At 45.0% G+C, this 25,924-nt stretch overlaps 1 protein-coding gene across 1 annotated transcript; it reads right to left on the bottom strand.

Annotated features, from left to right (window-relative positions):
- Positions 1-20,152, bottom strand: LOC119948119 (perilipin-3-like). Its single transcript, XM_038770012.1, has 8 exons — positions 20,081-20,152; positions 11,229-11,298; positions 10,198-10,384; positions 9,301-9,356; positions 5,058-5,313; positions 2,540-2,730; positions 1,987-2,109; positions 1-502 (listed from the first exon to the last, which is right to left on the bottom strand). The coding sequence occupies exons 2-8, from the start codon at positions 11,283-11,285 to the stop codon at positions 113-115; spliced, it is 1,260 nt and encodes a 419-aa protein (XP_038625940.1). The 5' UTR covers positions 11,286-11,298; positions 20,081-20,152; the 3' UTR covers positions 1-112.
- Between the last annotated feature and the right edge of the window lie 5,772 nt (positions 20,153-25,924).

Genomic DNA, 25,924 nt, shown 5'->3' with positions numbered 1-25,924 from the left:
AATCCAGAAGGCAAATATGGTGCAAGTCATAAATTACAAACACAATCCAGTGCCAAATAATTTAACAGTATAGGATTATAGGATTTAAGTGTTTGGAAAGTGACATTTTTTTTTAAACGTAATGCAGAACCTCTTTTGATTCCTCAGGAGAATCCAGCACCACAGGATCTTGTTCTGTAGAGGAACATTTTGAGGGCATATATGGTCCCACAAGCCAAGTGTGAGGAGTAGTGTCTTCCACATAAAATAAGAGCTCTTCCAGGTTCTTCCGTGCCTTAGTCAGCTTTTCCTGGCTCTGGATCAACACTGAGCTGGTTAGGTCCTGGAAGGAATTACTTGTGGAAAACAGAGTGTGAAGCTCCTCCATGTTGTGAGAGGCTTTCTGGAACTTTTCTTGGATACAGTCTGGAAGTCCCTGAATACTGGACATAAGGTTTGAAAAGGCAGACTGTAGTCTCAGGGCAATGTCACAGGACATCGCCAGAGTCCGAACTTCAATTTGCTGTGGAGAAAGAGCCACATTTCTATTTTAGTCTCATTCACTGAAGTATAAGCTTCTAGAAAAGCCACCTTGGGCTTAACACCCTTGCTTCGTAATACCTGGAGTTTTAGAGCTCAATCTGGGGAATGTCATGAGCTTGCATTATCTATAGATGCAGAAAATCTAGTTTACTGAAGTGTGAATAGGGTTATTCAACATACAACTTTCCTCCCTTGCCTTATTCTTCCTGACCAGTGCCCAGTCCTGGATTATCCAGTTTAAGCCTTTCCCTTTATATATTACCATTAATGTCCGTTTCCCCCTCGACTGTTAGCTTATTGGCAGGGAACAGGCCTGCTAATTGCTGTTTTGTACCCTCCCAAATGCTTAGAATAGTGCCCTGTACGTAGTAAGTGCTCAAATACCACTGCTTACTAATTTAGTCTTATTCTATAATTCTGCCTTTTCACCTAATACCATAGTTATGCCTACATCATAGGCTTCCTTACTCCCTCTAAACTGTAAACTCCTTGTGGGAGGGATCATATCTATCAACTATTGTATTATACTCTCCCAAGTGCTTAGTACAGTGTTCTGTCACATCAATGGCATTTGAGCACTTGATTAGCTTTAAGGAATTCAACTCTTTCCCTCCTATTTTATATCAAGTCTGCTCACTTCACTCATTTAATACCAGCCTCACTACCTCACTCATCTAATCTTTCCCCCACCCCTTGCCCATGTCAGTCATATTTTAGCACTTACTGTGTGCAGAGCTCTGTATTAAGTGCTTGGGAGAGTACAACAATAAGACATTCCCTGCCCACAGTGAGCTTATAGTCTAGAGGACTGGTCACCTTCTGGTCTGGAATGCCCTCCTCCATATGTGACAGACCATCCCTTTCCCCACCTTCAAACCAAAAAACAAAAAACAGAAAAACAAAAACCTGAACAAAAACTACACCTCCTCCAGAAGGCCCTCCTATTTTAATGTCTTTCTTCCTATCCAAACTGTAAGCTCCTTGTGGGCCTGGATCATGTCTACCAACTATTGCATCATTCTCCCAAGAACCTAGTACTGTGCTTGTCACAAAGTAGCACTCAATGAGTATTACTGATTGATTGAATGCCCCCCAAATTTTCCAGATCTTTTCTACCCACCCCTTCAGACTTGCTCTTACTACTTTAGCAAGACCCACCCTGACCACCTTTGCCTCAGTGTCTCCCCTCTCCAGCCCCCATCCCCTGGATCTCCAGTGGACTAGAGAGGTGGTCTTCTTCCTGTTCTCTACTACAAAACAAAACAAAAAAAGCCCAAAGACAAAAGAACTCCTTCACTACGTCACCTACATGCTCTAGACCTGAAATAAAGCGCAGTGACGTGTTTTGTCAATATCCCTAGAGACGTAGGATTGTGAGTTGAGTGCCATTTAAGAGTTCTATAGGAAGAGTTCTTCTTAACACCCCAAAGATCAAAAAGGATCATTTCCACCAGAAAGCAATACCTGTAGTGGTGAGCCACTGTGCATGACTTCTCCTGACTGGCTCTTGCACCACATCAGCCACAGTTTGTGTAGCTGTTCCTGGCTTTTCTGATGTTTTTCAGCACTTCCCTTGGTACAATCAATCTGTAACAGGAACAGAGGCATTGAGAGCTGGTAGTGAAAACTGAAGTGGACTTATATTATTGAAGCTGACAGAATCCTGGACAATGAGCTGGGTGGTAGTGGAGGGAGAAAGAGAAAAGAGTCAGGAGCAGTTTCTACAGCTAGAGGATGTTGGATTAAATAAAAGCATCAAGCATTACAGTTGAGTCAGGTCTTCCTTAGTAATGGAGGGCAAGGCTAGGTTTGTTGGAACTCATAATCAAAGGTCCTCATTCCCCAGGTCTGGTAACAATTAGCAGTGTTAGCTGATTTTAGCTTTTCCTTCTCCACCAATCCCTACAATAACTTGTAACGAAGAGTGAAGTGGCCAGAAGTCAATGGATTATGTCTGGATAATCAGTGTGTGCGGACTACAATAAATGGCCTCCAAGTAGGGCCATTTGACACTTACCAGGTCAATCGTTCGATAGAGCTGAAATAGTGTCTCCTGGGTGACAAGTTTAGCACATCTGATCTTCTCCAGGGAATGTTTGTAGGCCTGGGGCTGGAGTTGGCTTGATAGTGAACCTAGGCGTACAAAGTAGCCACGGGGTCTCTGATTTCCTGTGGAGGGTACCTCAGATTCAAATTCAGCAAGCTTAGCTGTAATGAGTAATCACAAAAAAACACGGTTTCATTGAGTCTACCAAATTGAAAGATGATACACTCCAGTGTGAAGAAAAAAAATCTGATTTTAAGCCTTCCTTTATTCATTAAACCTAGCTTAATCTAACTAGTCAGTGTATTTTCCTGACATGAAGTCAACCAAGGCAATTTGGATATTCTTTCTATTTTCCCTCTACTTCTGTAACAGTGTTTACTTAATTGCAAGAGATCCTTCAACTTATTGGAAGGACACATATCGTGTAGGCAGCATGTGGGCCATAAACCTAAGAGGCAATATGTCAGATTAATTGTAGAGCAAGATGAAGATCCCTTTCATATAAGCTCATTGTGGGCAGGGAATGTGTTTATTATACTGTGTTGTACTCTTCCAAGCACTTAGTACAGGGCTCTGCACAGAGTAAGCACTCAAGTACAATTGATTTGATTCTGTACTTAGTGATTTGTCAACAGCATATTAGAAACTAAAATGGTTAGGTGAGTGCTAGTTGTCACTACACATTGTGGTAAAGTCTGTTCTAATCTTTCACTCTGGACTAAGCTCTTTGTGAGGCAGGGAATGTGTTCTATTGTACTCTCCAGCACTCAATACAGTGCTTTGCACACAGTAAGTACTCAAATGATTGACTGTCAAATGTGAAGGAGGGAAGATGTCAGACTACCACTGTCAATCTTTAAAGGCATTCTGCAACTACATCTCTCCAGGAGGCCTGCCCTCATTCTCGCCACAACTATATCCTCCTCAACTGCCATTTCAGTACTTTTACGCCACCTAAGCCACTCATTCATTCAATCATATTTATTGAGCACTTACTGTGTGCAGAGCACTGTACTAAGTGCTTGGGAAGTACAAGTTGGAAACATATAGAGTCAGTCCCTACCCAACAGCAGGCTCACAGTCTAGAAGGGGGAGATAGACAACAAAACAAAACATATTAACAAAATAAAATATGTACAAGTAGAGTAAAAAATATGTACAATACATATATACAGGTGCTGTGGGGAGGGGAAGGAGGGGGCTCAGTCTGGGAAGGCCTCCTGAAGGAGGTGAGCTCTCAGTAGGGCTTTGAAGGGAGGAAGAGAGCTAGCTTGGCGGATGTGCAGAGGGAGGGTGTTCCAGGCCAGGGGTCGACAGCGGGACAGGCGAGAAGGAGGCACAGTGAGGAGGTTAGCGGCAGAGGAGCGGAGGGTGTGGGCTGGGCTGTAGAAGGAAAGAAGGGAGGAGAGGTAGGAGGGGGCGAGGTGATGGAGAGCCTTGAAGCCGAGGGTGAGGAGTTTTTGCCTGCTGCGTACGTTGATTGGTAGCCACTGGAGATTTTTGAGGAGGGGAGTAACATGCCCAGAGCATTTCTGCACAAAGACGATCCAGGCAGCAGCGAAGTATAGATTGAAGTGGGGAGAGACAGGAGGATGGGGTGGGGGTGGGGGTGGGGGAAATCAGAGAGGAGGCTGATTCAGTAATCCAGTCGGGATAGGATGAGAGATTGAACGAGCAGGGTAGCAGTTTGGATCGATAGGAAAGGGCGGATCTTGGTGATGTTGCGGAGGTGAGACTGGCAGGTTTTGGTGACGGATTGGATGTGAGGGGTGAGCGAGAGAGCAGAGTCGAGGATGACACCAAGGTTGTGGGCTTGTGAGACGGGACGGATGGTAGTCCTGTCAACAGTGATGGGAAAGTCAAGGAGAGGGCAGGGTTTGGGAGGGAAGATAAGGAGTTCAGTCTTGGACATATTGAGTTTTAGATGGTGGGCAGACATCGAGATGGAGATGTCCTGAAGGCAGCAGGAGATATGAGCCTGGAGGTAGGGAGAGAGAGCAGGGGCAGAGATGTTGATTTGGGTGTCATCAGCGTAGAGATGATAGTTGAAGCTGCGGGAGCGAATGAGTTCACCAAGGGAGTGAGTGTAGATAGAGAACAAAAGGGGACCAAGAACTAACCCTTGAGGAACCCCTACAGTAAGGGGATGGGATGGGGAGGAGGAGCCCACAAAAGAGACTGAGAACTCTGGCACTCTTATGCCACCTATTCAGAACTAGTCCAGCAAGCAATGAATCCTAGGTAGCCAGTAGTAAGTACTGCTGCCTGTGTTCCAGGACCACGTCCCTGGTCACCTTTCCTTACCTCACCTACAGTGAAGGACAAGATAAGGATCGAGAGAAGTGTGAGAATAGGAGAGCACTTGAAGCATTGTTGAGTCCAAGACTAGGTAAGCGTGTCGTAGACAGTGAGGACAAATGGCAAGAGAGACTGATCATCTAAAATAGAGTTCCAAAATAAGAGCTATTCCTTTCATAAACATTCTGACCTAGTTCCTCCTCTGTGATTGGCAAGTAGTTGCTTTCAGTCAGCATCAGCTTTTCTTCAGGGTTCGGCAACTGGCCTGCATTAGGTGACATGTTTATGCTGTCAGTTTCGTCTGCTGTGGTAGCTGCAATACTACTCAATGCTTCTATTTTATTTGCTTCGGACTCTTTGGCTATGTCTTCAGTCACTTTGTTGCTCATTGCATTGTCGTCACTGGACCCTTCTGCTGACATCAAGGGTTGAGTCTCAACAGGTGGCTCCGAGGAAAGGATAAAAGAAAATAAATTTACATTTCTTCCTTAAAAGGGTTGGGTGGGGGGGGGGGGGGCGAGTATGCTATAAGTGGTCTCCATTTCAAAAGGAAATGTGGGGAAACACTTTCCAGTGATTGTCAAAGCCCATCTTAGGGTCTAGGGTCTTATGGAGGTCAGAGGCATTTGTTTTACAGTTTGTTAGTTATTCCCTTCCTTGAGCTTCTGTTTCTCTCCACATCCCCTAGCAGGGCCTAGGCATTATACCAGAACCATATTCTTGGGCATATACATCTTAACTTGCCTCATTTTTGTTCCTTTTACGGCATTTGGTTGAACACTATAGAGTTCTTCCCCCTGCTCCACACCTGCCCTCCACCCACCATGAGTGCAGAAAAGCAACGCAACCTCTGCAGAACTAAAAGCACTGACTTGCAAAGGCCTCCTAGTTCACATGCTCTCGTTCACCCCTCACATCCAATCCATCACTAAAACCTGCCGGTCTCACCTCCGCAACATTGCCAAGATCTGCCCTTTCCTCTCCAAACTGCTACCCTGCTCATTCAATCTCTCATCCTATCCCGACTGGACTACTGCATCAGCCTACTCTCCGATCTCCCATCCTCCTGTATCTCCCCACTTCAATCCATACTTCATGCCGCTGCCCGGGTCGTCTTTGTGCAGAAACGCTCTGGGCATGTTACTCCCCTCCTCAAAAATCTCCAGTGGCTACCAATCAACCTAAGCAGCAGGCAAAAACTCCTCACCCTGGGCTTCAAGGCTCTCCATCACCTCGCCCCCTCCTACCTCACCTCTCTTCTCTCCTTCTACAGCCCAGCCCGCACCCTCCGCTCTTCTGCTGCTAATATCCTCACTCTGCCTCATTCTCACCTGTCCCACCATCGACCCCCAGCCCACATCCTCCCCCTGGCCTCGGATGCCCTCCCTCCCCACATCAGCAGAGCTAGCTCTCTTCCTCCCTTCAAAGCCCTACTGAGAACTCACCTCCTCCAGGAGGCCTTCCCAGACTGAGCCCCCTCCTTCCTCATCTCCCCACTTTACCTCATTCCCCTCCCCATAGCACTTGTATATATGTTTGTACGTATTTATCACTCTATTTTATTTGTACATATTCATTCTATTTATTTTGTTAATGTTTTGTTGTCTGTCTCCCCCTTCTAGACTGTGAGCCTGCTGTTGGGTTGGGACCGTCTCTATATGTTGCCAACTTGTACTTCCCAAGTGCTTAGTACAGTGCTCTGCACACAGTAAGTGCTCAATAAGTATGATTGAATGAATGAATGAGAGCATGCCACTAGTCCTGTTAAGAGTTTGTATGGGTTGGCAGCACGGAAGGGGAGGAGTAGAACTAGTTTTATGGGTGGCTCAATGAACTCAGGAACACAGTTTCAAAGTGGCTTAGGTTAGGATACTATTAGAATCCTAATCCTCCTCGACCTCTCAGCTGCCTTGGACACTGTGGGCCACCCCCTTCTCAATCAATCGTATTTGAGTGCTTACTGTGTGCAGAGCACTGTACTAAGCGCTTGGGAAGTACAAGCTGGCAACATATGGAGACGGTCCCTACCCAACAGTGGGCTCACAGTCTAGAAGGGGGAGACAGAGAACAAAAAACATATTAACAAAATAAAATAGAATAGATATGTACAAGTAAAATAGAGTAATAAATACGTACAAATATATACAGGTGCTGTGGGGAAGGGAAGGAGGTAAGGCGGGGGTAATCTATCGCATTTATCAAGCACTTATTGCCTACAGAACACTATGCTAAGCCTTTGTGAGAGTATGCTATAAAAAGTGTAGCAGAGTTAGTAGACATATTTCCTGCCCACAATGAGCTACCGTTCTGTAGTGGGGGACAGACATTTATAGTAATGGATGATTTACAGATATGATCATAAGTCCTGTGGGGCTGAGGGAGGGGTGAATAAAGATAAGGATGAGAACACTCGGAGAGAAAGTTCAAGACAAAGCTCATTATGGGAGGGGAAAGTTTCTTTTAGACTGTGAGCCTGTTGTTGGGTAGGGACCATCTCTACATGCTGCCAACCTGCACTTCCCAAGCACTCAGTACAGTGCTCTGCACACAGCAAGCGCTCAATACAATTGAATGAATGAATGCTAATTCTGCTGCGTTGCCTTGGACAAGTCATTTCACTTCTCTGTGCCTCAGTTACCTTAACTGTAAAATGGTGATTAAGACGGAGCCCCATTTCGGACAGGGACAATGTCCAGCCTGATTTGCTTGTATCTACTTTGCTTAGTACAGTGCCTGGCACACATCAATCGTATTTATTGAGCGCTTACTGTGTGCAGAGCACTGCACTGTGTTCTCCTCAACACACTATCCAACCTTGGCTTCACATACTCCATCCTTTCCTGGTTCTCCTCATCTCTCCAGCAGTTCATTCTCAGTCTCCTTTGCGGGCTCCCCCTCCCAGCCCCTTACTGTAGGGGTTCCTCAAGGGTCAGTTCTTGGTCCCCTTCTGTCCTCTATCTACACTTACTCCCTTGGTGAACTCATTTGCTCCCATGGCTTCAACTATCATCTCTACGCTGAAGGCACCCAAATCTACATTTCTGCCCCTGCTCTCTCTCCCTCCAGTCTCATATCTTCTCCTGCCTTCAGGACATCTCCATCTGGATGTCTGCCCACCCTCTAAAACTCAATATGTCCAAGACTGAACTCCTTATCTTCCCTCCCAAACCCTGCCCTCTCCCTGACTTTCCCGTCACTGTAGACAGCACTACCATCCTTCCCATCTCACAAGCCTGCAACCTTGCTGTCATCCTCGACTCCGCTCTCTCAATCACCTCACACATCCAATCCATCACCAAAACCTGCCGGTCTCACCTCTACAACATCGCCAAGATCCGCCCTTTCCTCTCCATCCAAACCGCTACCTTGCTAGTTCAATCTCATCCTATCCTGACTGGATTGCTGCATCTAATGCATCAGCCTCCTCTCTGATCTCCCATCCTCCTGTCTCTCCCCACTCCCGTCTAGAGAAGCAGCGTGGCTCAGTGGGAAATACCAAGGGCTTTGGAGTCAGAGGTCATGGGTTCAAATCCCTGCTCCACCAATAAGTCACTTAACTTCTCTGGGCCTCAGTTACCTCATCTGTAAAATGGGGATGAAGACTGTGAGCCCCCCCTCCCCACCACCGTGGGACAACCTGATCATCTTGTAACCTCTCCAGCGCTTAGAACAGTGCTTTGCACATAGTAAGTGCTTAATAAATGCCATTATTATTATTATTACACTTCATTATGGTGCCCGGATTATCTTTGTACAGAAATGCTCTGGGCATGTTACTCCCCTCCTCAAAAATCCCCAGTGGCTGCCTGTCAACCTACAAATCCAGCAAAAACTCCTTACTCTCGGCTTCAAGGCTCTCCATCACCTCGCCCCCTCCTACCTCACCTCCCTTCTCTCCTACAGCCCAGCCCACACCCTCCGCTCCTCTGCCACTAACCTCCTCACTATACATCGTTCTCCCCTGTCCCGCCGTCATCCCCCAGTCCACCTCCTTCCCCTGGCCTGGAATGCCCTCCCTCCACATATCCACCAAGCTAGCTCTCTTCCTCCCTTCAAAGCCCTACTGAGAGTTCACCTCCCCCAGGAGGCCTTCCCAGACTGAGCCCCCTTTTTCCTCTACTCCTCCCCATGCCCCCCCACCCCACCTCCTTCCCCTCACCACAGCACTTGCATATATTTGTACAGATTTGTCTCTCTATTTTACTTGTATAAATTTACTATTCTATTTACTATTTGTTCTGACAATTTTGACACATCTACATGTTTTGTTTTGTTGTCTGTCTCCCCCTTCTAGACTGTGAGCCCGTTGTTGGGTAGGGACTGTCTCCATATGTTGCCAACTTGTACTTCCCAAGCGCTTAGTACAGTGCTCTGCACACAGTAACTGCTCAATAAATACAACTGAGTGAATGAATGAATATTAGGAGTACTACCTTCATTGGCATCTGTGGACTGGGCTGCTTCTCCTTGCTGATGGTGTTTTCTGCACCTATAGATAGGAACCATTAAAATGGGAAGGCTTATCTGGACATGTTGCCATTCATCCTGTCAGAAGTGACATGCCCTTGGAAAGAGGGGAACTGAAATACTAGCTAGCCAGAACAAGGAAGTGTGCTAACAAATTTAACCTAGAAGCTGTTACCCCTCCAGAAGCTGTGTGTGATTCTAGGACATCTCTGAACCCACCACAATCTCAGAGTATCATAATGTATATATAAGTGGAACTTCATCTCAAAGGTGGCCCCTATTAATGAATACTTCCCCCAATCACACTGACCTATTTGAGACAGTGACAAGCCAATCTGCAGTTTGCAATCTTATAAGAATGGCATTTGCTAAGTGTTTACTATGTGCCAAGCACTGCACTAAGTGCTGGAGAAGATACAAAAGATACAGGTCCCACATGGGGCTCACTGTATGATGGAGAATGGATATTGAATCCTCATTTTGAAGAAGAGGGAACTGAGGCACAGAGAAGTGACTTGCCCAACAACACAGCAGGTATGTAGCAGAGGCAGGATTAGAACCCAGGATCTCTGATTCCCAGGCCTGTGCTCTACTAGGCCACACTGTTTATGAGGTGATTAGTATTCCTTAATGCTGGAAAAAAAAGCTGCTTTACTACACAAAGACATATTAGGAGTCAGAATCAAGTCTTAACCTGTATTTAAAATGCTCCCTTAATCTTTCAATGTATACATTTTATATTAATATCCTTCTCCCCCTCTAGACTGTACGGTCATTGTGGGCAGGGAATGTGCCTGCCAACTCTGTTGTCCTCTCCCAAGTGCTCAATAAATACAATTGATCAACCAGAACAGTAGACTTACTTTTGAGAGCATGTGGTTTTGTATCACTGCTTGCAGCCCCAGAATCAGTCTTCATGCCTACTGGTAACACAATAGGCACAGCTTCTGTGAGTGTGGATGTAGAGGAAACAGCATCATAGGCTGCCTTGGAGCCAGTCTTTTCTCCCTCTTGAGATGGGATGAGCACAGTTTCCATAACTGGGTTGCTCTACATTAAGATACAAATACAGTTAGGACTAAAGCTGGCCAGGATAGTTGGAGAAGAAACTGTCTAGACACTTTGGGAATTAAGATGTCAGAGACCAGAGAGTGTCTCGGGAGTAAATTCCATTCATTTAGAGAAGAGTATCTGTGAAGATGTAGGAGATTCACACAAACCTTTAATGACATTTAATAGAAATCCATGCTTCTACTAAAAAGCTTGCCACCATATTACTCTTATCCTGCTCCCCAAATTAGGTTTTCATTTGCTCAATCATACTTGAGGGTCTATGTATAGCACAATCTTGGAAGACTACTCTGGCCTCAGAGTTTACAGTATAGAACTCTGGATTACAGTAAAAAGTACCTAGTTTGTGCATGTTATTAGGGATTAGTGTTAGAAACAGTAATTGCTGTCAGGGAGTTTACAATAAAATTTGCAGGATTTACACACACACACACACACACACACACACACACACACACACCCCTATATGCTCAGAAGTATACACAGACAAGGGGAAGAGAGTAGTTTGTTTATACATTTAGTATTTTCAAAAAGGTGCTCCTGATGTAGATCCTGTCAAGTGAGGCAAGTGAAGCTGAACAGTGGGCAGTTCATTCTAAACTGGTGTGCCAAACAAATCCCTTGTTCTTCTTCGTGTGCATATCAGGGTGGAGGAGGAAGACAGTGGGGAGGAAGGAAGGGAGTGGAAGAGAAGATAATATTTCAACTACTAAATGTGTCTTGTGAGCTATACTGTCCCTGCTCAGCCACTTGCAGTGATGCCATCTGGATATTAGTTACTGTTTAAGGTCATACAAGGGGTGCCAGAGTGGATTACACTTACTTGTTCCAGAGTTTCTTTGAGTGTCTGGATGCTTTCCCCACATTCCTTATGTGACATAATATGGGCACAACTGAAATGAGAAGAGACTGTGCTGTTCAACATGTTTCAAGCGAGGCAGCACTGTTTTCAATACAGCCAACACTTTTCAAAAGGACATGTCCACTGCTGGAGACAAGAATTTTAGAAGAGGCGTCACTATAGACACAAAGAGTGGGGCTTTTTCTAGACTATTTGCTCTTTGTAAAAGTGTGCATTTATTTTATTCTTTTAGGTCAAGAGGAGATACGAGGACAAGGTCCAGGAATGTAAGGCAGTAAAGAAGAAGTGGACAGAGATGTGGGAAGGATCCTCTCCTCAGAGCGCCAGAGAGGCCCAGCATAGACGCCCGAGACTCCGTTCCCGAGAGGCCCGCCCACCATCACACCGTGTGGCCCCCGCTGCTCCCGGAAGGCTCCTCTCCTCCGAGCGCTGCCATAGACGCCCCCTGCTTCCACCCCCACCCACTTAAGCGACCTTCCTTATAGTGCCCCCCAACCCCCTTCCCGGTCCGGTCCTGACTGACTTCCCCCCCCCTGCCCCGGGAAAAAGGCCCTTGTTATTACCTCATTCACACCTACTCAGCCTTCCTGTCCCGCCATCAACCCCCGGCCCACGTCCTCCCCCGGGCCTGGAATGCCCTCCCTTTGCCCATCTGCCAAGCTAGCTCTCTTCCTCCCTTCAAGGCCCTACTGAGAGCTCATCTCCAGGAGGCCTTCCCAGACTGAGCCCCTTCCTTCCTCTCCCCCTCGTCCCCCTCTCCATCCCCCGCATCTTACCTCCTTCCCTTTCCCACAGCACCTGTATATATGTTTGTACATATTTATTGCTCTATTTATTTATTTTACTTGTACCTATCTATTCTATTTATTTTATTTTGTTAGTATGTTTGGTTTTGTTCTCTGTCTCCCCCTTCTAGACTGTGAGCCCACTGTTGGGTAGGGACTGTCTCTATATGTTGCCAGCTTGTACTTCCCAAGCTCTTAGTGCAGTGCTCTGCACACAGTAAGCGCTCAATAAATACGATTGATTGATTGTGAGGAAGTCAGGCAAGGATTAAGACCAATGGCTGTAGTTCAGGGCTGCACCTACAGTTACAACCCTCTTTTGGATCATTCATTCAATCATACTTGAGCACTTACTGTTTGCAGAGCTCCATACTAAGCACTTGGGAAAGAACACCACAACAATAAAGTGACATTCCCTGCCCACAATGAGCTTACAGTCAAGAGGTGGGAGGGGAAGACACTGATACAAATATGTGCATGTCTAATTTCATATAAGTTTTTATAAGAAGCAGCATGGCTCAGTGGAAAGGGCATGGGCTTTGCAGTCAGGTCATGGGTTCAAATCCCAGTTCCACCGTCAGCTGTGTGACTTTGGGCAAGTCACTTGACTTCTCTGGGCCTCAGTTTCCTCATCTGTAAAATGGGGATTAAGACTGAGAGCCCCATGTGGTCAACTGATCACCTTGTAACCTCCCCAGCACTTAGAACAGTGCTTTGCACATAGTAAGTGCTTAATAAATACCATCATCCTTATAATTATTACATAAGTTCTGTGGGGCTGGTGGGAAGAGAGCAAAGGGAGCAAGTCAGGGAGATGCAGAAGGGTGTGGGAGATGAGGAAAAGTGGGACTTAGTTTGGGAAGGCCTCTTGGAAATGTGTCTTTAATAAGGCTTTGAAGGTGGGGGTGGGGGTAGAAAAAAAAAAAAGAGTGTAATTGTCTGTCGGATTTGAGGAGGGAAAGCATTTCAGGCCAGAGTCAGGACATGGGCTAGGGATCGGTGGCAACACACGTGAGACCTTGGCATAGTGAGAAGGTTAGCACTAGAGGAGCAAAGTGTGCAGGCAGGATTGTAGAAGGAGAGAAGTGGTGAGGTAGGAGGGGGCAAAGTGATGAGATGCTTTAAAGCCAATGGTTAGGAGTCTGATACTGGAGGTGGATGGGCAACCACTGAAGGTTCTTGAAGAGACGGGAAAACATGTCCTGAATTATTTTAATAGAAAAATGATCTGGGCAGCAGAATGAAGTATGGACAAGGAGGCTGATGCAGTAATCCAGGCAGGATGGGATTTGTGATTGTATTAGCATGGTAGCAGTTTCGATGGAGGGAAAAGGGCAGATTTTGTTGATGTTGTGAAGGTGGGCCTGTCAAGGTTTGGTCATGGACTAAATTTGTGGGGCTGTGGGGGGTGGGGGAGGGAAGAAACGAGAGCATGCGAAGTCATGGATAACACCAAGGTTATGGGTCTGAGAGACAGGAAGGATGGTGGTGCCATCTACAGTGATGGGAAAGTCAGGGAGAGGATAGGGTTTGGGTGGGAAGATAGGGAGCTATGTTTTGCACATGTTAAGTTTGAGGTGACAGGAGGACATCCAAGTAGAGATGTCTTGAAGGCAGGAGATGCGAGACTGGAGAGAGGGAGAGAGATCACAGCTGGAGATATGGATTTGGATATCATCTGCATAGAGGTGATAGTGGAAGCCATAGAACAAATGAGTTCTCCAAAGGACTGGTTGTAGATGGAGAATAGAAGGGGACCCAGAACTGAACCTTGAGGGATGACCCTCCCCCTCACCCCTCCACCAGTTATGGGGTGGGAGGCAGAGAAGGAATCTGTGAAGACTGAGAATGAGCAGCCAGAGATAAAATGAGAACCAGGAGTGAACAGAATCAGTGAAGCCAAGATTGGATAATGTTTCTAGGAAAAGGGGGTGGTCTACAGTGTCAAAGCCAACAGAGTTCAAGGAGGATAAGAATGGAGTACAGGCTGTTAGATCTGGCAAGGAGATCACTGGTAGTCTTTGAGAGGGCTGTTTCTGTGGAGTGAAGAGGATGGAAGCCAGATTGGGGGGCAGGGGGGTCAGAAGAGAATTGGAGGAGAGGAATTTGAGACAGTGGGGTAGATAACTCAAGGAGTTTGGAGAGGAATGGTAGGAGGGAAATGGGGCATGAACCAGAGAGAGCTGTGAGGTCAAGGGAGTTTTTTTTTTTTTGGACTGGGAATATATGGGGATGTTTGAAATCAGTGGGGAAGAAGCCACGAGAGAGCAAATGGTCGAAGATAGCTGTTAGGGAGGGAAGAAGGTAGGGGGTGAGAGTTTTGATAAAGTGTGAAGGAATGGTATCTTATGCATACATGGAGGGGGTGGCTTTTGAGAGAAGGCAAGAGATCTCCTCTGGAGATACTGCTGGGAAGGATGGGAGAGTTGAAGAGGAAGCTGGAGAAGGGAGGGACTGAGGAGGGGCAGGGGCAACCTTAAGGAGCTTACACCTAATGGTGTCAATTTTAATTAAAGTAGGGGTCCAGGTCATTGGGGGCAAGGAATGGGGGAGGCAGAGGGACAGGTGGCCTGAGGAGGGAGTTAAATGTCTGGAATAACTGGCAAAGGCAATGGTCATGGGTGTCAATAGGGTAGAGGAATAGTTTTGCCAGGAAGAGGAGAGGGAAGAGTTGAGGCATGCAAGGGTAAACTTCAAGTGGAGAGTTGGCCTGATATTTACATTTCCACCAGCAGCACTCTGCAGCTTGAGTGCAAGAGCAAAGGAGGCAGACTGCAGGTAATCCAGGACTGTGGGTAATGGTATGAGATTGACAAAGGGATAGGGGAATGAGTGAGTGAGTTGAATGCAGTAGAGAGTGGGGTTGAGAACATCTATTTGGTCATCAAGGGTGGGTAGTTTGGGTAGGAGGCCAAGTGTGGCATAGGAGTTGAGAAAATTGGAGGGGATCCAGGGATTGGAGGTTTCTGTGGGGGAAATAGTACAGATTTATGGGGAAGAGGTGTGTGGGAGAGAAGGTTGTGGTCAGCTAGAGGGATTTCAGAATTGGTGAGGGTAGAGATGACAACTGAGAACCCATTATTGGCTAGGGACTGTCTCTATATGTTGCCAACTTGTACTTCCCAAGTACTTAGTACAGTGCTCTGCACACAGTAAGCACTCAATAAATACAATTGAATGAATGAATGATGAGACCAAGTGGGTGGGGTGGAGTAGGAGGTCAGCAGAGTTGAAAAGTGATAGGAGGGCAGCAGGAACATCTATGTGGATATTGAAATTCCCAAGGATCAAAGTAGGCCTGGAGAAGGAGAGAAGAAATGTGTGAAAGGGATCAAAATGGTTAAAGAAGTTGGAGTTAGGACCTGGAGGGCAGCTATTAGAATCTGGATTGGGTGGTAGGGGCAGATGATATGGGCTTCAATGGAAGGGAAGGAAAGGGATGGGGGAGGTGGAATGGTGTGAAAGTGGCCACCTTCTAGCTCCTCAATGCCAACACATCCTCCTTTCCCATTGAGTCTGGGGGGGTGGGAGAAGATGAGTACCCCTCTGGAGAGGGCAGCAGGGGAGACTCATCTAGGGGAATCCAGGTTTCAGGGATGGTGAGAAGGAGTGTTTGAGACAGAAACAGATCAATGAGAAGCAGCGTGGCTCAGTGGAAAAGAGCACAGGCTTTGGAGTCAGAGGTCACAGGTTCAAATCCCAGCTCTGCCACTTGTCAGCTGTGTGACTTTGGGCAAGTCACTCGACTTCTCTGTGCCTCAGTTCCCTCATCTGTAAAAATGAGGATGAAGACTGTGAGCCCCCCGTGGGACAACCTGATCACCTTGTGACCTCCCCAGCGCTTAGAACAGTGCTTTGCACATAGTAAGCGCTTAATAAATGCCATCATTATAATGACAAAGGGAAGCTTCCTCATGATGGAGCAGGGGTTCCATAGGTCACAGTTGGCAGCAGATGTGGAGGGGGTAATGGTGGAGGGTACAGTGTGAGGGATGGAGTCAGTTTGGGTAATAACAATGGTATCTGTTAAGCGCTTACTATGTGCCAAGCACCGTTCTAAGCACTGGTAGATACAAGGTTAACAGGTTGTCCCACATGGGTCTCACAGTCTTAATCCCCATTTTACAGATGAGGTAACTGAGGCACCGAGTTTTTTTAAAATGGCATTTATTAAGCACTTACTATGTGCAAAACACTGTTCTAAGCGCTGAGAAGTTAAGTGATTTGCCCAAAGTCACAGCTGACAATTGGCAGAGCTGGGATTTGAACCCCTGACCTCTGACTCCAAAGCTCATGCTCTTTCCACTGAGCCACGCTGCTTCCCAAGTTAAGTGACTTGCCCAAAGTCACACAGCTAATGAGTGGCAGAGCCGGAATTAGAACCCACAGCCACTGACTCCCAGGCCCATGCTCTTTCCACTAAGCCTACCTAAAAGCTCATCTCCTCCAGGAAGCCTTCCAAGACTTAGCCCCCCCTTTTCCTCTGCCCCTCCTCATCACCTGTACTCCCTCCCTCTGCTCTACCCCCCCTCCTTTCAGCACTTGTATGTACATATTTATTATTCTATTTGTTTTATTAATGATGTGTATATGTATATCTATAATTCTATTGATTTATATTGATCCCTGTCTTCTTGTTTTGTTGTCTGTCTCCCCCCCCCCCGCCCCGCCTTCTAGACAGAGCCCATCAAGGCCCTACCGAAAGCTCACCTCCTCCAGGAGGCCTTCCCAGACTGAGCCCCTTCCTTCCCCTCCCCCTCGTCCCCCTCTTCATCCCCCATCTTACCTCCTTCCCTTCCCCACAGCACCTGTATATACGTTTGTACATATTTATTACTCTATTTTACTTGTACCTACCTATTCTATTTATTTTATTTTGTTAGTATGTTTGGTTTTGTTCTCTGTCTCCCCTTTTTAGACTGAGCCCACTGTTGGGTAGGGACTGTATATGTTGCCAACTTGTACTTCCCAAGCGCTTAGTACAGTGCTCTGCACACAGTAAGCGCTCAATACGATTGATTGATTGTTGGGTAGGGATTGTCTCTTTTTGGCTGAACTGTACTTTCCAAGCACTTAGTACAGTGCTCTGCACACAGTAAGCACTCCATTCATTCAAACGTATTTGAGTGTTTTCTGTGAGCAGAGTACTGTACTAAGCACTTGGGAAGTAGAAGTCGGTAACATATAGAGACTGTTCCTACCCAACAATGGGCTCACAGTCTAGAAGGAGGAGACAGACAACAAAACATGAAGATAGGTGTCAAAATCGTCAGAACAAATAGAATTAAAGCTATATGCACATACCTTGTCCTTGTATCTACTCCAGTGCTTAGAACAGTGCTTGGCACATTGTTCTTAAATACCACAATTATTTACTGAGCATTTTCTATGTGGCACAGCACCATACTAAACACTTCAGAGAGTATAATACGGACATTACCTGTACACAATGATCTTATAATCCCCCTCTCCATCCAAACTACTACCTTGCTGGTTCAATCTCTCATCCTATCCCGACTGGATTAGCCTCCTCCCTGATCTCCCATCCTCCTGTCTCTCCCCCCACTTCAATCTATACTTCACGCTGCTGGCTGGATCATCTTTGTGCAGAAACTCTGGGCACGTTACTCCCCTCCTCAAAAATCTCCACTGGCTACCAATCAACCGCAGGCAAAAACTCCTCACTCTCGGCTTCAAGGCTCTCCATCACCTCGCCCCCTCCTACCTCTCCTCTTACAGCCCAGCCCGCACTCTCTGCTCCTCTGCCTTCTACAGCCCTACCTCCTTCCCCTCCCCACAGCACCTGTACAGATTTGTTATTCCATTTTACTTTGTACATATTTACTATTCTATTTATTTTATTGTTAATGTTTTGTTTGTCTCCCCCTTCTAGACGGTGAGCCTGCTGTTGGGTAGGGACCATCTCTATGTTGCCAACTTGTACTTCCCAAGCACTTAGTACAGTGCTCTGCACACAGTAAGCCCTCAATACGATTGAATGAATGAATCTATCTCAGCATGTAATACAGTGCCTGGCACAAAGCAATTAAATACATTTTTTTATTAAGGAGGGAGGGGGCAAGTGTTTTTAATATGGTGCATAGGAATGGGGTGGATTTTGTGAGGAAGCAGGTTACATCCTTTAGAGCTACTGCTGGAAAAGTCGGGATCATTGAAGGGGTAGGGGTGATTACACCTAACAGTGTCAATTTTCTCAATTATGTAGGTGGCCAGGTCATAATCAAGGGATGGGGGTTTGAGGAGGGAGTTAAACATCTGGAGCCACTGGCAAGGGCAATGGGCAGGGGTGTAAAGTTGGAGAAATAGTTTTGCCCGAGAGAAGGCAGAGTTAAGGCACACAAGGATAAAACTTGAAGTGGACAAGGTCAGCCTGATACCTAGATTTCTACCAGCAGCAAACTGTGGCTTGGGCACAAGCCCGAAGGAGGTGGACTGTGGAGGTGATCCATGGCTGTGGGTTAATGGTTCGAGATTGATGGAAGGATAAGAGAGCAAGTGTGTTGAGTTCAGTAGAGTGCTGTTGAGTGTCAGTTTTGTCATCAGGGGACAGTAGCTTGGAGGCTAAAAATGTGTGTTCTAATATGAGGTGGCTTGGACAGGGCCTGCTCTTAGCTTTGCAAGTGTTTCACCAAGCTTAGTTTTTTTTTTAATACATATATATAAAGCCCACCTCCCTCTGTAGGAGTTAAAAGGTCTACAAAACACTTGAGAATTTCAGAGGTTAATTGGTTTAACTCCAAGGTTGTTGCTCTAGGCCTGCTTGGAGAGTTTCCTTGAATGCTTAAGTAATTGTCTCCAGTAAGTGTGCCCGAGGTAAACAAGGTTATTGTTGCCCGAGGTAAACAAAAGAGGGGACAATTTGCCTATCTGTTCCAAGTTGAGAGGCACTTAAGGATGAATTTCAGATTCTGTTTTGTGCTATTGGTAGAAAGACACACAATTTCATGAGCGTTTTAAGGCCCTGGATTAGACATTTCTTGATATGGGCTTCCCTGCCCCCATTTATCAGAGATTCCATTAGTCTGGGAAAGGTTGGGGGAGAAAGAGGGATGGTTTTGGACCTCTGCCTGAGAACCTGTACACAGATCAGAATCTACCACTTTCATTCCAGCTCCTTTTTAAGGAAGTGTTACAACATACATTGTTAATCTATGCTGTTTGAGTATTTACTGTGCGCAAAGTATAATACAATAGCTTTTTTTAAAGTGGTATTTGTTAAGCACTTAATAGGTACCAAGTACTATAGTAACTGCTAGGATATAGGAATCAGGTTGAACACAGTCTCTGCCCAACCTGGGGGGGTCACAGCAGAATTTAATCCTTATTTTACAAATGAGGAAATGGAGGCACAAAGAACTGACTTACCCTTCAGACCCAGACCCTCTGCCTCTTTCCATTAGGAAAGATTACACATTTAAACTGTGTTGATCAGCTTATTTTTAGATTTAAGAACCAATGAACCCAAAATGATTTGCATTTAGCAGCAATGACACTCATATTATCTAGAACACTGCACTGAATAAGGCTTCTGAGATGATACAATAGAAACAGAAGACATTCCCTGTGAAAGACAGACACAGACCGGTGTACAGGATTAAGCTAAGTATTCAGTAAAATATACTGCATCAAGATAGGCAATCCAAGCTCATCTATGAATTCAAAGACCCCACTTTGGGCTAACCCCTAGACCTAACTTCCTTCTCATAGGTAGCAAAACCAGTTTGGTTAAGAATATACACTGAGACTCAAGCAGTTTTAAAGCTAGCCTACGTACCCCAGTATTAGAGCTACAATATTAACATATCTCACAACCCACGATTTTACTTCCTGAGCCCTTTTTACAGCTACATTAACATCTTTCCCAGAAAAAGAGCTCACCACTAAATTAAGTAAAGCCATTAGCATTATACTTCAGTTTTAGTTTCAACTAATCACTCAATTGACAAGCACCCCCACCCTTTTTTTTTTTAATTTTTATTTTTTATCAGCTTTATTCCCACCTCTTACCTGGTTACTTTCCCAACTTCTTCAGACACTACGTCAAACACACTACCTCCCACAGATCTTATATATGCTTGGTGATGTCACAGGGTTGGGCACAGCCATACTGACAGATGAAACAAGCAATCATTCAGTAAGGCTGAGCTCTCCAGGTCAGACCAATGAAGACTACAATGTGGGTGGGGCTAGTCAGAACAGGGTAACACCCCCTAGAAATTTTCTGGGCTAGAATGTAATTGACCCTACTGGCTGTGAATCTTACAGTTTTCCTGGCCTTGCAATAGTATTTCTACAGGAAGAAATTTATCTGTGTTTTCATTAACCACCAATCTTTTTAAATGCAAACACAAATGTTCCAGTAAAAAGTACTTTTAGAAGTCCAAGGTAATAACGTAACTTGTATGATTCATATAGAAGCAGCGTGGCTCAGTGGAAAGAGCACAGGCTTAGGAGTCAGAGGTCATGGGTTCTAATTCATTCATTCATTCAATCATATTTATTGAGCACTTACTTTGTGCAGAGCACTGTACTAAGTGCTTGGGAAGTACAAGTTGGCATCCCGGTTCTGCCACTTGTCTGCTGTGTCACTTTGGGCAAGTCAATTAACTGCTCTGTGCCTCAGTTCCCTCATCTGTAAAATGGGGATTAATAATAATAATAGCATTTATTAAGCACTTACTATGTGCAAAGCACTGTTCTAAGCGCTGGGGAGGTTACAAGGTGATCAAGTTGTCCCACAGGGGGCTCACAGTCTTAATCCCCATTTTACAGATGAGGTAACTGAGGCACAGAGAAGTTAAGTGATTTGCCCAAAGTCACACAGCTGACAATTCGTGGAGCGGGTATTCGAACCCATGACCTCTGACTCCAAAGTCTGGGCTCTTTCCACTGAACCATGCTGTGATTGTGAGCCCCATGTGGGACAACCTGATTACCTTGTATCTTCCCCAGCACTTGGAACAGTACTTGCCACATAATAAGTGCTTAACTAATAATAATAATAATGATGGCATTTATTAAGCGCTTACTACATGCAAAGCACTGTTCTAAGTGCTGGGGAGGTTACAAGGTGATCAGGTTGTCCCACGTGGGGCTCACAGTCTTAATCCCCATTTTACAGGATGAGGTAACTGAGGCCCAGAGAAGTTAAGTGACTTGCCCAAAGTCACACAGCTGACAATTGGCGGAGCCGGGATTTGAACCTACGATCTCTGACTCCAAAGCCCATGCTCTTTCCACCGAGCCATGCTGCTTCTCTAGAAATAATAAATACCATAATAATAAAGTAATAATAAATATCATAAATAAATAAGTAGAAATAATAAATACCATTATTATCATTATTATATAGCCTCCTGTATGGGTCTGCTTGCCAATCTGAATGAGACTGGTTCAAATGAGTTTGAATAGAAAGGTGAGAAATTGTATAGGAGCTAGGTGGGATGGGGAGGACAATTAGCCTGATAACTCACTATGCAAGGTTAGCTCTGAGGAAGCTGTGGCAAATTTTGTCAGTGCTGGCAGCAAAAGTTCTGCCAGCCAAACTCCTCAGTACCACCACCCTTGTGATGCCTTGATCCTAGCCTTGAATCTGTTTGTTTAGAACAGGAATGGCAGCTGGAAAAGGAAACTTTGCAGGGGGAGGGGGCAGGGAGGAACACACATTTGAGCAGTTGCCATTCATATGGCAGCTCCTTTTTGACTCCTGGACACCCCAGAATCAATGGGACTTGGGTATCCCAAAACAAGCAGGGCCTGATGCCCTAGGGACAATTCAGGTCTGGGTGCCCCAGAAAAATCAAGACAAATGGGGCCTAGCCTTCCTGGGAAAGGTGGCCCAGGCATGCCCTAGCTAACTACTCCCTCTCTACATAATGTCTGAAGATGAGAGGTATCTACTTTTCTGAGCATAATGTCTTCCAAAAGCATAATTCTTGCCATAAAAAGAAAATCTAGGGTTTTTTGGGGGGGCAGTTTATTAAATGTTCTAGTGACCTAAATGAGTTGGTGCCACCCTAACCATATCTGGAAGTGATTGACGAGAATGTACTATTCTTGCCACCTTTGGTAAATAGGGATTTCCCCAAGAAGTAGCAAGAGCTCTCCTAGTCTGAAAGCAGAGGTCAATGTCTGTGTCTTATTTACCTTGATTTATACGTATTCAACATTTAAAATTGTCATATAAATCCTCACAAAATCTGATTAATTGCTTTTTCACTGCCGACCTCACACATAGAGAAAATGAGGCACAGGCAGGCTAAGTCAGAAGCAGCAGCTGTGGCAATTTATTCCCAAGGTTAAGAATCCTGCATGAAACCAATATGTAATTTACTTTAATGTCTGTTTCCCCCACTAGTATGTAGACTCCTCATAGGTAGGGATGGTTTTTACCAACTGTATTGTATTCACCCAAGTGCTTAGCACAGTGCTCTACAAAGAGGAAGTCCTCAATAAATACCTTTGAGTGATTGAGACCCCCACAACCTATAGTAGGCTCTGGATATTTTCTCTACCACACCATGACAAATTACATGGCAACATCTAATCTCTTGATTACCTAGCTCCTCTACTGTTTAACCTTCTGAGCCAAGTTGTGGCCTAGTGGAATAAACATGGGCCTGGGAATCCTGGGTTCTAATCCTACCTCTTTCACATGTCTGTCTGCTGTGTGACCCTGGGCAAATCACTTAACTTCTTTATGCCTTAGTGACCTCATCTGTAAAGTGGAGATTAAGACTGTGAGCTCCAAGTGAGACATGGACCGGCCAACCTGATTATCTTATATCTATCCCAGTGCTTATTACAGGGCCTGGTGCACAAAGAAAAAAAACAGTTGCTTGCATTAGCTCTCACCAGCCATTCAATCATGGTATTTCATAGCCAAAACTTTGTCAAAAAAAACCATCTGAGGACCTATGCATTTTACTTCAAAAAGAAGACCTTTTACAGCCCGTTAACAAAAATTCTCTTCCTCACATTTCCTCAGGAAAATGAGAACACAGCTGCACCCACTGGCAATTAAAGCAGAGATAAGTATTTGGTCACTCAAAACAGGGCCCATATTAATATGGACAGAGACTAAACTCAGTAGACTCTAAACTCTTTGAGGCCAAAGCATCAGGTGATCAGATGAGAACCAGCATGGCCTAGTGGATTAGCCTGGGCCTGAGAGTCATAAGGACCTGGTTTCTAATCCCACATCTGGCACTTGCCTGCTGTATGACCTTGGGCAAGTCACTTAATTTCTCTGTGCCTCAGCTACCTCATCTGTAAAATGGGGATTAAGACTATGAGCCCTATGTGGGACAGGGACTGTGTCCAACCTGGTTTAGCTTAGTTGAAAGATCATGGGCGTGGGAATAAGAAGGGCCTAGACTCTAATCCTGACTGCCGAATGTCTGCTATGTAACCTTGGGCAAGTCACTTAACTTCTCTGCACCTCGGTTCCCTCATCTGTAAAATGGGATTAAGACTATGAACCCCATGTCGGACAGGGACTGTGTCCAACCTAATTAACTTATATCTATCCCAGTGTTTAGAACAGTGCTTGGCACATAGAAAGTGCTTAACAAGTACCATAATAATAATAATTATTATTAGTTCTTAAAATAGTACTTGACACATAATAAGTGCTTAATAAGTGCCATCATTATTAAAATAAAAAGTATAACTATATTATTAATAATACGAATATTAATCAATATATAATCAATTAATCAATAATTAATTGCTAATCAACAATATTATTATTATTCCCCCTTCTAGTGAACCTGTTGTTGGGTAGGCACCGTCTCTATATGTTGCCAACTTGTACTTCCTAAGAGCTTAGTACAGTGCTCTGCAGACAGTAAGTGCTCAATAAATACGATTGAATGAATGAATTAATTAATTAATTATCAGGTCTACTAATTCTATTATTCTTTCTTAAAGTGCTTAGTTCTTGTGTTCTGCACCCAGTAAGTGCTCTGTAAATGTAATATTGACTGATAATGCACTAAATGGTTCCTTAGAACCCTATTGTTGGTCCAGTGTAAAGAGCACTGCTCTGGGAATCAGGACACCTGGGTTTCTGTCCTGATTCTGCCTGTAGATAACTAACATGAGGAAAGACTGCACATGAACTTTGCAATGTGTTGTACCTCTGCCTGCTTACTCTCTCATTGCACTCTGTGCCGCAGTGGGAACCGACTGGCAAGGATGAGAGAACCCCAAAGCACTTAAGTACATATCTGTAACATTTATTTGTATTGATTTCCATCTCCCCTCCTCTAGTTTGTAAACTCGTTGATGGACAGGAAATGTGCCTGTTTATTATTATATTGTACTCTCCCAAGTGCTTAGTACAGCATACAATAAGTGCTCAATAAATATGATTGAATGAGTGAATGAATGAATGAATGAGTATGAGTGGTGCCACGTAAACCACAAGCATTAAACTCAATTTTTTAAAATAACATTTATTAAGCACTTACTATGTGCAAAGCACTGTTCTAAGCGCTGGGGGAGATACAAGGTGATCAGGTTGTCCCATGGGGGGCTCACAGTCTTAATCCCCATTTTCCAGATAAGGTAACTGAGGCACAGAGAAGTGAAGTGACTTGCCCAAAGTCACACAGCTGACAAGTGGTGGAGCCAGGATTTGAACCCATGACCTCTGACTACAAAGCCCATGCTCTTTCCACAGACCCACGCTGCTTCTCTGCACCAGTTCACTGTCCTGAGGTTTCAGAACCGAGACTCACTCCATTGTCATTAAAGTGTTCTTTAGGGGACTATAAGAGTCAGTGACTCTAAAATTTAATGTCTCTCTTAGGGAGAGATTAGGTTTGGGAGAGGTTCTGGTTTAATAGTTTGTTTTAGACTTAATTTCCAAATTGGATGCAGACTTTAAAGTGCATTTCAAATTTAGGGGACGATTGTGTCAGTGATCTGTCAGCCCCTCTCCTTCCACCATGGGCTGATGCTGAAGTGGGAGGGATGTTCTGCACCAGTTATATGAAATGGGGGCACAGTTGATGTGGGGGTTTCCTGTAAATATCTTAAAGATCTGTCAATTTAGCATAGCCTGATCCCTCTTTGTGGAAGGTCAAACTGCAAATGTTCTTGCTGTAGTCTGTTGGACTAAAACCCAGAAGCTTCAGAGACTTTGGGCAGCCAAAGCTCTGAGGCTTTCCAATGATCCCAGTGGTGGGACTTCTAAAGTATTTGGTACCAATGAGAACTGAGCAATGCCAGGAATTTGATAGCCTATTTTCCCATCTTCTGAGGAAACGATGCGCAAGAACTGTATCCTTTAAGAACAAGAAGAAAAATAAGTGGACCCACTGGTGGTGGAAATATCTGGCCAGACAGGACCCAGGAATCAATGCTAGGCTTTTCTTTTCTGCCAGAGGTCGTTTCCGTCTCTTGTTTGTCCCTGCTGTACTACTTAGTTAGGCCAAGCTTTGCCTCCCGAGCAGTGTGAGAAAAAGTGTGGCTTAGTGGAGAGAGCATAGGCCTGAGAGTCAGTAGATCTGAGTTCTAATCTCATTCTGCCACTTGTCTCCTGGATGACCGTGGGCAAGTCACTTAAATTGCTCTGTGCCTCAGTTTCCTCATCTGTAAAGTGGGGATTAAATCATTCTTCTCCCTCCTACTTACACTGTAAGTCCCTGAGTCTGACCTGATTATTTTGCATCTTCCCCAGTGCTTGACACATAGTAAGTGCTTAACAAGTATCACCATTATTATTGAAACATTGGCTTTAATTTTTCAGATGAAAATGGCATATGTTTGCCAAAAGTCTATGGTGTACTGATTAATTCTTGAGATTGGTTCACACTCTGCAGCCAATTCTCCTCATGTAACACA

Source organism: Tachyglossus aculeatus, chromosome X4, assembly GCF_015852505.1.
Source record: "Tachyglossus aculeatus isolate mTacAcu1 chromosome X4, mTacAcu1.pri, whole genome shotgun sequence".
NCBI lineage: Eukaryota > Metazoa > Chordata > Mammalia > Monotremata > Tachyglossidae > Tachyglossus > Tachyglossus aculeatus.
The sequence above is the reverse complement of the archived record's forward strand: the minus strand, read 5'-3'. Positions and strand labels throughout refer to the sequence as shown.